The sequence below is a fragment of the Malaclemys terrapin genome, chromosome 1 (assembly GCF_027887155.1).
Source record: "Malaclemys terrapin pileata isolate rMalTer1 chromosome 1, rMalTer1.hap1, whole genome shotgun sequence".
Lineage (NCBI taxonomy): Eukaryota > Metazoa > Chordata > Testudines > Emydidae > Malaclemys > Malaclemys terrapin.
Genome location: NC_071505.1, coordinates 349669994 through 349682323, shown reverse-complemented (window position 1 = coordinate 349682323; position 12330 = coordinate 349669994). Strand labels below are relative to the sequence as shown.

Here is a 12330-nt window from a genome sequence, read left to right as displayed (position 1 = left end):
GCTTTGAAACTTTACTATGCAGAAGAGAAATTATGCTTGTAATCTAATTTAAGTGAAACAAGCAAACAGTTCCTTGCCTTGTCAAATCTTTTTTATACTTTTCTTTTTTAGTAGTTTACATTTAACACTACAGTATTTGCTTTTGTCTTTGCGGGTGCCTGGCTGCCCTCTTCTGGCTCTAAATGAGGTGGTGTTTAACTGAGATTCTACTGTATATTGATGCCAAAAGCTCACTTTCCCAGTTCCTCCATATCCCTGCCAAAAATTGGAATGCTGCTAGCCACTGGCTGTAGATTAAACTTTGTATAAAATTTCATCCTTCTGTGAAAGGCAAGACTACTCATGTTGCTCACATTAGGGTTAGTATTGCTTCTCTTGCTCTCTCTAGCCCAGGCGTGGGCAAACTTTTTGGCCTGAGGGCCACAGCAAAATTCCTAAACTGTACGGAGGGTAGGAAAGGCTGTGCCTCCCTAAATAGCCTGCCCCCTTCTCACCTGCTGTCCCTCTCAGAACCCCTCACCCATCCAACCCCCCCTACTCCTTGGTCCCTGGTGCCCCCCACCCCCTATCCAATCCTCTGGCTCCCTGTCACCTGAGTGCCCCAGCTTCTATCCACACCCCTGCCCCCTGATGGGCCCCTCAGGTTGACCACACCGATCCAACTGCCCCCTTAACATGCCGTTCAGAGCACCAGGCCTGGCAGCTGCGCCACCCGCCCGGAGCCTGCCATGCAGTCTGGAGTAGCGGGGCAGGCCAGCGGCTCTCGCAGCCCTGCTGACCAGAGCGCTGGTGGTACGGCAAGCTGAGGCTGTGGGGGTGGGGGGCTGGCCTCCACATCCAGGAGCTCAAGGGCAGGGCAGGAAGGTCCTGTGAGCCGTAATTTGCCCACCTATGCTCTAACCTAATGACTGTTCTGCTTTGGATAAATATTTAGTTAGTGGGTGAGAGAAGGGACGCCTATAGTCCAGTGGTTGGGAGACCCTCGCACATAACTAAGGCATTTGGAGGTTTGTAGTTTCCAGAGGGACTATGGGAATTGTGTGCTGTGATAAGGCATGCTGGGAAAAAGCCCAGTAATATAAACTGCCTCTCATAAAAGGTAGAGAAAGAGGTGTTGGGCTTATATCACAGGCAGACCATGGGGTCAGACACCCTGAGGGTGGAGTGGTGTAAACTGTGGGAAGAGAAAAGGGAAAGATTGCACTGTCAGACTGTTGTATTACTTTTAGAACAGTGGAGTGAGGTTTTTACTCACGAAAGCTTATGCCCAAATAAATCTGTTAGTCTTTAAGGTGCCACCAGACTTCTTGTTGTTTTTGTAGATACAGACTAACACGGCTACCCCCTGAAACTTAACCTGAGAGCCCTTTCACTAAAATGTCAAGTCTTGCAAACCCACTCCTAAAAATGAATATTTCCAGGTATTTTCTTCTTTACTTGAGTATAAATTATAAAAGCAGTGAAAACGGCGGCACTCTTCCAAGATCTCACTTTCGTAGCTTGTATCACTTTGAATAAGCCTGTTTATAAGACAAGGCTCCTATGTTTCAGCAAGCAGTATCAGCTATGAAGCAGCATGAAAGTATTTAAGAAGCCAACTCAAAGAGTTCCTCCTACACAAGCATTCCGGTCTTGAGCAGTCCAGGCAAACAACGCATGTTACAACAAAGCTTAAACTTGTTCATAATTTTAAAAACAAAACCAGCTGCCAATTTAATTTTAAAAACAGCAAAAAATATCCACCTCCCTTTCCATTTCTTATAAGGAGTTTTGATGTTTAAATCTCAGTGTGATAGATAAACTTGCTTTGAGCTGCTTAGCTATTGGAAGTCCAGGGGCTCCGGGCTGCAGGCCCTGTGCTGCCCGCGGTCCCTAGGGACAGCTCTGTCCACCATTAGGGATTTTTTTTCCGGGAACCCCCTATACCATTTCACAAATCCCCAGGGGTTCACGAACCCCAGTTTGGGAACCACTGCTTTAGAGGGATTATGTGGGCCTAAAGAGTCAACGGTGTTAACGTGACCCTGTGTCTATCCTCCCGAACTCCCCTTTTTTGTTTTTTTAAGGACTCTGAAAGGAAGTGATCATGGGGGGAATAGCCCATCCATTTATCATTTTGCTCACCAATTAGGTGTAATTTCTGATAAACCAGTTTTGCTCTGTTGATTTCCAATCTCCCACTTTTGTTTAAAAAGCACAATCTTAGCACAGCCCTTGAGTTATATCAGGAAGCCTTTTTGTTGAAATGAATTAAGTCCTTTTTGCACCTTCCTCCTTGACAGTTTATTGTTAAAAGTTATTGTGACATATTAAGAACAGTTAGTTTTCATAGCTGAACTCACAACTAGGATAGATCTGTAGGCCTGGTTATCACAAAAGACCCGATGCCTGATTCATTGTTGAGGGCCCCAAGGCTGGCTCAGGTGAAAGGGAATACCCAGCAGTGCTAGCTCTCCCAATGTTTTTACAGTGGGGATTTTAGCTGGGCTGGAGCCCTGTGCCTGCCCACTCCATGGGCAGGCCTCTGGCTGCATCCAGTCCTAGCTGCTGCAGGCAAAGGTCTTTCCCCTCAGCAATCAAAACCATTCTTGAGGGTCTAAAGAGCCCAGCAGCTCAGCATAGCTTCTGTAAACTGGATGCATGGGTGTGACTGAAAGCCACCTGGATAATTAGAGGTCTCTTACCCTGACACTGACCCTGGGCAAAACAATGGGTGGCTGATATGGGACTCAGTTAACAAAGATATAAAGGATGGTAATGTAACTAATGCCCGTCAATGTGGATTTATGAAAATGAATCATAGAATCATAGAAGATCAGGGTTGGAAGGGACCTCAGGAGGTCATCTAGTCCAACCCCCTGCTCAAAGCAGGACCAACCCCCAACTAAATCATCCCAGCCAGGGCTTTGTCAAGCCAGGCCTTAAAAACCTCTAAGGATGGAGATTCCACCACCTCCCTAGGGAACCCATTCCAGTGCTTCATCACTCTCCTAGTGAAAAAGTTTTTCTTAATATCCAACCTAAACCTCCCCCACTGCAACTTGAGACCATTACTCTTGTCAAACTAGATTTTTTTAAAACAAGATTAACTGTTTGGTTGATAAAGGAAATAGTGTTGATGTAATATACTTAGACCTCTGTAAGGCAGTTGACTTGGTGCTGCAAGACATTTTGATTAAAAAATTAAAACAATACAAAATCAACATGGCACACATTCAATTAATTCAAAACTGGCTAATACATAGGTCTCAAAATGTAATGGGAAATCATCACTGAGTAGGTATTTTTCTAGTGGGGTCCAGCACGAATCAGTTCGTAGCCCTACTACGCTATTTAACACTTTTATCAATGAGCTGGAAGCAAACATAAAATCATCCCTGATGAAGTTTGCAGAAAATGCAAAAATTGGGGAAGACGTAAATGAAGAGGACAATGAAACAGGCCTGCAACCCTGAGTCGGCTGGCATGGGCCAGCCGCGCGTGTCTAGTTGCTGTGTAGACATATCCAAAAGCTCCATTGATATGGGGCCCAAGTCCCGGACAACGAGGCACCATTCACACCTGTGTCTCAGCCTGCCCTGAAGGCAAACAATCCTATTCCATCCCCTAGGTAACCATGCAGCACATAGGGGAAACTGAGGCACATATAGGCGTCATAAAAAATATTACAGAAAATTCCCGCTTTGTCACAAACACGAGTGAATTCAGAGTGATGAAAGTGGGGAGAGGATATCAGCAGTTATGCTTGGGGCTGGCATGCATGTGAGTGGGGCATCAGGCTGTCTCCCTTTGAAGGTAGAACCAAGTGCCTCCTGCTGTGATGTGTTTTGCCTATGGAGCAGGTGGCGTGGATTCACGCTGGGCCACTGCTTCATAGATTCATGGAGTTTAAGGCCAGAAGGGACCATTTCTCCGCTAGATTACAGAGCCCTTTAGTACTTGGGATTTTCTCCCCAGAAAGGTCTTTACACACTGTAACCAAGTCACCTCTCAATCTCCTGTTTGATAAGCTAAACAGACTGAGCTCTTTAAGTCTCTCGCTATACAGGCATGTCTCCAGTCCTCAAATAATTTTTGTGGCTCTTTTCTTCCCCTCTCCAATTAATCGCCCTCTCTGTAAAATACGGACACCCAGAACTGGATTCAGTATCCATCACCGAAGCCCCCTACAGATGTAAAAATCACTTCCCTGCTCCTACTTGCTTCTGAGATTTATACATCCAAACGCCACATTAGCCCTCTGTTCCACAGCATCACACAGGGAGCTCATGCCGAGTTGCTTGGCCACGCTGTCGTAAGTCCTTTTCAGTCACTGCTTTCCAGGATACAGTCTCCCATGCTGTGTCTGTGGCCCTGTGGCTCTTTCCGGGTCAGGTGGGGAATCAGAGGCAATGGCTTCTCCCCTGAAGTCCCAGACAGGTTCGCTCTCTGCAGCGCTGGGAGAACTCAGGGCTGCCCTGCCTCGCAGCTGGAATCCGGGCCCCACCTGGCTGGCACAAACTATCAGGGAGCCATCGGAGGTTATTGCTTTACAGACGCTGAGACAAAGCCCCCAGGAGGGGACACCGTGTGCACAGGAATCTCTGCCTGGGGGAACTGGCTGGATGGCCTTCGAAGGAGGGAGCCCCAGTCTGGCCTAGATTTGGAGGTACCTGAGCACCCGCTCCCGGATCTCCCTGGTCCTCACCCCATACACGATGGGGTTCAGCATGGGTGGGAACAGGAGGTAGAGGTTGGCCAGGATGATGTGGATAGGGGGAGCCACGCGCTGGCCAAAGCGGTGCGTGAAGAAGGAGAAGAGGGCCGGGGTGTAGGAGATCAGGATGACACAGATGTGGGAGCTGCAGGTACCAAAGGCCTTGAGCCGGGCCTCCCGGGATGAGAGGCGCAGGACGGCCCGGACAATCAGGAAATAGGAAAGACCGATAAACAGCAGGTCCCCACCTATGACTAGCAATGCCGCGCTGAGGCCGTAGGCATGATTAACGCTGGTGTCGCCACAGGCCAGCTTCACCACAGCCATGTGCTCGCAGTAGGTGTGCGGGATGACGTTGGTCTGGCAGAAGGACAGCCTCTTAATCAGAAAGGGGCAGGGGCTCATGAGCACCGTCCCCCTGGCTACGGCCGCCACGCCCAGCTTGGCAACGAGGCGGCCGGTGAAGACAGAGCTGTAGCGCAAGGGAGCGCAGATGGCCACGTAGCGATCCAGGGCCATGGCCAGCAGCACAGCTGACTCCATCATGGAGAGGGAGTGAATGAAGAACATCTGGGCCAGGCAGGCCCCAGCGTTGATCTCCCTGTCCTGAAACCAGAAGATGCAGAGCAATTTCGGCAGGGTGCAAGTGGAGGCGCCCAGGTCGATGGCTGCCAGCATGCAGAGGAAATAGCACATGGGTCGGTGCAGGGCTGGCTCTGTGGCAATGACGAGGAGAATAGCACAGTTCCCGACGATGATCACCACGTACATTGTGCACACGGGCACCGAGATCCAGACGTGAGCTTCTTCCAGCCCGGGGATGCCCAGCAGCAGGAATGTGGCCGGGTTCGAAGACGTCAGGTTGGCAGAAGCCATGGCCGGTCCCTGGTTCTCCAGCTGTGTTCACTGAAGCTCATGCTGCCTGTGAATAAGGACGCAATAAATCAGGGAGGGGAGACCGAGCCAAGGGAGAGGCCGGTTCTGTATGGACGCTGCCCGGTGCTGCTCTCGGCACCCTGTGCACTTGGCATTGCTGTCCCTGGAGGAAGCAAGAATAAGGGCCGAGGAGACTGAGCCCAGCAGCACCAGGTCTCCTAGTTTCTATGGTCTCAGCGAAGTTTATCATAGCGAGGGTGATGCTGGAGGGACCCAGCAGCTAGACCTGCTCTTAGCCTCACATATAGAGTAAGCCCCACGCAGGGAAAGGAATTACTTAGGGTGGTAACACCTGCTGAGATCTTGCTCTAGAACTGCGGTGTCACTGACCAGACTGTGTGGCATGGGATGACTCTATTCTTTTCTATATAGAACATGGCAGGGAAGGGATGAGACATGTGAGACAAGGGGAATAAGGATCACATGGGGAATTACAGATCAGTCAGCTTCACTTCAGTACCAGGAAAGACACTGGAGCAATTAATCAAGCAAACAATTTGCAAACATCTAGAAGATAATAAGGTGATAAGTAACAGTTAACGTGGATTTGTCAAGAACAAATCATGTCAAACCAACCTAATAGCTTTCTTTGACAGAGTAACAAGCCTTGTAGGTGGAGGGAAGTGGTAGATGTGGTATATCTTGACTTTAGTAAGGTTTCTGATACTGTTTCCCATGACCTTCTCATAAACAAACTAGGGAAATACAACCTAGATGGAGCTACTATGAGGTGGGTGCAGAACTGGTTGGAAAACCATTCCTACAGAATAGTTATCAGTGGCTCACAGTCAAGCTGTGCATATCCAATGGGGTCCCGCAGGGATTGGTTCCGAGTCTGGTTCTGTTCAATATCGTCATCAATGATTTAGATAATGTCTTAGAGAGGACACTTAGAGACGATACCAAACTCAGAGGGGTTGCAAGTGTTTTGGAGGATAATATTAAAATTCAAAATGATTTGGACAAATTGCTGAAGTGGTCTGAAGTAAATAGGAGGAAATTCAATAAGGACAAATACGAAGTACTCCACTTAGGAAGGAACAATCAATTGTACACATAATACATGGGAAATGACTGCCTTGGAAGGAGTACTGCAGAAAGGGATCTAGAGATCATAGTGGACCACAAGCTAAATATGAGTCAACAATGTAACTCTGTTGCAAAAAAAGCAAACATCATTCTGGGATCTATTAGCAGGAGTGTTGTAAGCAAGGCACAAGAAGTAATTCTTCTACTCTATGCTGCACTGATTAGGCCTCAACTGGAATATTGTGTCCAGTTCTGGGTGTCACATTTCAGGAAGGATGTGCACAAATTGGAGAGAGTCTGGAGAAGAGCAAGACAAATTATTAAAGCTCTAGAAAGCATGACTTATGAGGGGAGATTGAAAGGGTTGCATTTGGTTAGTCTGGAGAAGAGAAAACTGAGGGGCGACGTGATAACAGTTTTCAAGTACATAAAAGGTTGTTACAAGGAGGAGGGAGTAAAATTGTTCTCCTTAACCTCTGAGGATAGGACAAGAAGCAATGGGCTTAAACAGCAGCAAGGGCAGTTTAGGTTGAACATTAGGAAAAACTTCTTAACTGTCAGAGTGGTTAAGCACTGGAATAAATTGCCTGGGAGGTTGTGGAATCTCCATCAGTGGAGATGTTTAAAAGCAGGTTAGCCATATACCTGCCAGGATGGTCTAGATAATACTTAGTCCTGCCATGAATGCAGGGGACTGGAGTAGATGACCTCTTGATGTCCCTTCCAGTCCTACGATTCTATGATGCTATGTGCTGTGTGCATCGTGGGGCTCCATGTTTAATATCCTCCGGTAACATTCCTGGGTGCAGGTACAGTCCTGCCCAACCCCCCCAGCTCTGCTGGGGCTCTCAGCTGTCAGCTTTTACAGCTGCACCCGCAAAGGGCCTCAAATACAGAGTGTGATTTCCTGAAAGGACCTGGAGAGGGGTGTGTATGATATAGCTGGGCACCAGGAAAGAGGCTGCCCGGGTAATACAGCCTGTTCTCAGCGGCAAGTTCCCTCCCTGTACCCAGTGCCAAGAAAAAGGAGAACCCTCACCAAAGCAAGTCCTCACCCCCAGCCCCGGCTTCCGCCCCCTGACACACAGTCTCCTCTGTGTGAGCATGGGAGCTAGTTCCCTGGGTGTCGGCCCAGGTGGATTTTCTATTCCCATTAATTGGCTGAATTCTGTCCTTAATTATACCATGTCACCCACTGACTCCAAAGGGGTCACACAGTGGAAGGGAGACAATAGTCTGGCCTGGTGTATTGTTAGATCTCCATTTACACACTGGGCAGAGCTGCGGCTGACTGGTGTGCGTCTGTCTGAGGGATGCGTCTGTCAGGGGATATCACTCTGGTCCATATAACTGACCTTCCTTTCCCAATCCCCCTGCAGTAGCACAGGAAAAACCTAACCCCAGCCTGAGCTCCAGGACACCCAGAATGCCACTGATGGAGATGGATCTTACCTAGGTGCAAATAACAAGGAGGGAGGGGGGTTATTTACAGGGGTACAAGGCAGGTACCTGGGAGGAATAGGGTGAAATTAGGGAAGAGAACATGTAGGCTGAAGTTAATGAGAACTTGATGCAAGTGGGATCAATCGAGCTGTGGGATTATATCCCAGGAGAAGTGGTGGGGTCCATATAACACAGTTTAAACTAGGCTAGTCAATGCACTAAGATATGTAACAGGGACCAGTCCGGCCCTTGCCTCGGGAGGTTTTCTGTCTCTCTTATGATCGGGAAATTGCCCTCCAAACAATGGTTCCCTCTCTGGACACTGCAGCAGGGACACAGTTAATCCACAGCATTAGTGAATTAAATACTAGCCGAGTAACCAAGTACAAAGGACTCACCAGGCTCTGAGGCAGCAGCAGGGAAGGAAAGGTGTTTGTGGGGCGACAGACGCCTTTCTCCTAGAGGAAACCATCTGGACAAATCTCCCCTTTACAGGGCTTCGGTAGCAGAGATATTTATAACTGCCGTGTGAAATCCCTATGGAACATCCTCACCAGCTGAGGTCTCCCCAGTGCTCAGTGCTTCCTCTTGAGATTGGCTCTGGGCTTGGGGAATTATGGGGAACTCTGTGTCTAGGTACATGCTGGGGACCCCAGTGTCTGTGCAGATCTCATGGGACACACACGGCTGCACTGCAGAGCTAGCACAGATTTACAAAGGTAGGGAAATCCAGTGGCTGGACGCTAAAGCTAGACAAATTCAGGACAGAATAAGGTGGAATTTTTTGAGAGTGAGGATAGTTAACCATCGGAATCCGTAATTTGAAGTCTTGAAAAACATGCTTGATAATGAAAGACTTAAGTCAATCCTTGTACATATAAACAAGGGAATCTCAAGTAGGAGTAAGGTTATACTACCTCTTTTATTTGGCACAGGTGCTATCACTACTTATAATATCGGTTCCCGTTCTGGTGTCCACAATTCAAATAGGATGTTGATACGTTGGAGAAGATTCAAAGAGCCGCTAGAATTTTAATCACTGGAAAATCTGCCTTATAGTGAGAGACTCCAGGAGCCCAATCTTTTTAGCTTAACAAAGAGAAAGTTAAGGGGTGATTTGATCACAGTCTGTAAGTACCTACATGCAGAGAAAGAACACATATGCACTCACACATCCCTCCCTGTGGCCCCAGGCAAGGAAAGCCTAAATATCTTCTTGCTACATAGGGGACACTGTGCTGTAAAAATCCTGGAGGGGAAAGAAAGGTACTGCTGCAAGAGAAGAACACAGTGAATGATGCTTATCACCTGTCCATTAATTAATGAGTTGGCCAGTTCATATGGGCAGTACAGCCCTCTACTGGCAGAAATTGGTATGACTACTGTGTGCCAAAGGCACTACACAGCGAATAGCTAATAATAACAGTGATTCTCCATTATTTACTATGGGCTAGGCACTCTCCACACCCACACAAGAAAACAATCCCCACCCTAGCTAGTGGCGTTCTGTTACTTTCTTTGTTGGGTCTGTTCTGTAGAAGGTGACTTCTGGGTACCCTTCTGGCTCTGTCAATCTGTTTTTTCACTTCACCGGGTGGATACTGTAGTTTTAAGAGCACTTGATAGAGATCCTGAAGGTGTTTGTCTCTGTCTTTTTCTCACTAACCGTCACCTACAGCCCTCAACTAAAACCTCTCCAGTGCATTATCAAGCATCTACAACCTATCCTGAAGGACGATCCCTCACTCTCACAGACCTTGGGAAACAGGCCAGTCCTCGCTTACAGACAGCCCCCCAACCTGAAGCAAATACTCACCAGCAACTACACACCACACAACAAAAACACTAACCCAGGAACCAAACCCTGTAACAAACCCCGGTGCCAACTCTGTCCGCATATCTATTCAAAGGACAGCATCATAGGACCTAACCACATCAGCCACACCATCAGGGGCTCGTTCACCTGCACATTTACCAATGTGATATATGCCATCATGTGCCAGCAATGCCCCTCTGCCATGTACATTGGCCAAACCAGACAGTCTCTATGCAACAGAATAAATGGACACAAATCTGACATCAAAAATTATAACATTCAAAAACCAGTCGGAGAACACTTCAGTCTCCCTGGACACTCAATAACAGACTTACAAATAGCAATTCTTCAACAACAAAAACTTCAAAAACAGACTCCAACGAGAAACTGCAGAACTGGAATTAATTTGCAAACTGGACACCATCAAATTAGGCCTGAATAACTAGTAGGAGTGGATGGGTCACTACAAAAACTAATCCCCCCTGCTGATACTCACACCTTCTTGTCAACTGTTTGAAATGGGCCACCTTGATTACATTGGCCTCATTAGCACCACAAAAGTGATTTCCACCCCTTCTTGTCAACTGTTGAGAATAGTTCACTTCCACCTTAATTGAACTGGCTCATTAGCACTGACCCCCCCACTTGCACTGACCCCCCACTTGGTAAGGCAACTCCCATCTTTTCATATGCTGTGTATTTATACCTCCCTACTGTATTTTCCACTCCATGCATCTGATGAAGTGGGTTCTAGCCCACAAAAGCTTATGCCCAAATAAATTTGCTAGTCTCTAAGGTGCCACAAGGACTCCTTGTTGTTTTTGCTGATACAGACTAACGCGGCTACCACTCTGAAATCTTATCCTTGTGTTGCTCTTCTGGATGGAGATGGAAAACATGCACCAGGTCTCAGCTTGCCCCTTTCCCAGAAGCCAGTGATTGATTGTTTCTCCAGTGAGTTGCCTACCCTAATTTTAAGTATTTGTGGCAATGGGGATTTCCTTGGGAGACGATTTCTCAGGCTGCCCCAACTCACTGCCAGATTATTTCTCATGATACTCGGCATAATTTCCCACATCCCTGATGTGGGCTGTGTGCAGGTTGATGTGCCCAGATGCGGGGAACTGGAACTCGTCCCCAGCAGCGCCTCCTGATGACCTGCAATGACATGGACCTAGAACAGGTCATCTTCATCCTAGTTGGCATCCTTGGGCTGGAGACCTTTCCCTGCTGGATTGCCATCCGGCTCTGCTCCATGTGGGTCCTGGTCTTACTAGGGAACTGCACAATGCTGCTCATCATCAAGACAGAGGTGAGCCTCCGCATGCCCATGTACTTTTCCTCTCTATGCTGGCCATCAATGACCCAGTGATCACCACCTCCCCCCTGCCCAAAATGCTCAGCACCCTCAGACTGGGCTCCCAGGAGATCAGCTTCAACACTTTCCTACAGCAGATGTATTTCACCCACACCTTCCCCATCATCAAGTCTGGCACCCTCTTGGCCACAGCCTGTGACTGATATGTTGCCATCTGCTGCCTGCTCCAGTATGCCACCACCCTCAGCAACCCAGCTGTTGTCAAGATGGGGTTGGTAGCAGCAACAGCAGGGGGAGTGATCCTGGTGATTCCCTGCCCTGTCCTCACCTGGAGGCTGCCCTACTACTTCCGGCAGGTCATCCCACACACCCACTGCGAGCCCACAGCCGGGGTGAAGCTGGCATGTGCAGACATCAGAGTGGGCCGGGTCTACGGTATCTCCGTGGCGCTGCTGGTGGTGGGGCTGGACATGATACTTGTTGCCGCCTTCTACTCCATCATCCTAAGGGCTGTCTTCACGCTCTCGTCGAGTGAGGCGAACAGTAAGGCCCTGGCAACCTGCACAGCCCACCTCTGCACCCTCCTGGTTTTATGTACATCTGCCCTCTTCACCTTCCTGACCCACCGCATCAACAGAGACGTGCCCCCTTAGAGCCACATGCTGCTGGCCAGCCTCTACCTCCTGGTGCTGCCCCTGGTAAATCCGCTGGTGTATGGCGTGAAGACCGAGAAGTTCCGTGACAGGGTGAGCAGCATTGTCAACCATGGCAAGAAGATAGCTTCAAAGCCTTAAAGCCTGGACTGTTACCACTGTGTCTCCAATACTGCCCCACTTGCACGTCTGTGTGTTCAATAGAGAACTTTTATTTAAAGGGAAAGGGAACCAAGGATGAGTTTGGGAAAACACCACACCCACGTTCAAAACATGCAGCCAGAAGCAAACCCGACCCCGCAGTGCATTGGGCAGTGTCCTTTGCCTCAGTTTCCCCCCTTGCAGTGGGAAAGTACAATGAATGAATGTCCCTTTAGCACATCACTGCCCTCTCCCTCGGCTGCACGGCACCCACAGTTGGCTGCCCCTGGTTAGTGAA

General features: G+C 48.5%; 1 protein-coding gene and 1 pseudogene across 1 annotated transcript; one reads left to right on the top strand and one right to left on the bottom strand.

Annotated features, from left to right (window-relative positions):
- Positions 1-4636: 4636 nt before the first annotated feature.
- Positions 4637-5572, bottom strand: LOC128832801 (olfactory receptor 52P1-like). Its single transcript, XM_054020423.1, has one exon. It carries the CDS (start codon positions 5570-5572, stop codon positions 4637-4639), a length of 936 nt encoding a protein of 311 aa, XP_053876398.1.
- Positions 5573-11034: 5462 nt separating this feature from the next.
- On the top strand, positions 11035-12032 carry LOC128844973 (olfactory receptor 52N4-like; annotated as a pseudogene).
- Positions 12033-12330: the final 298 nt, after the last annotated feature.

Excerpts from the sequence above, each read along its gene's own strand:
- LOC128832801 (XM_054020423.1), bottom strand. The coding sequence starts at position 5,572 with ATGGCTTCTGCCAACCTGACGTCTTCGAACCCGGCCACATTCCTGCTG.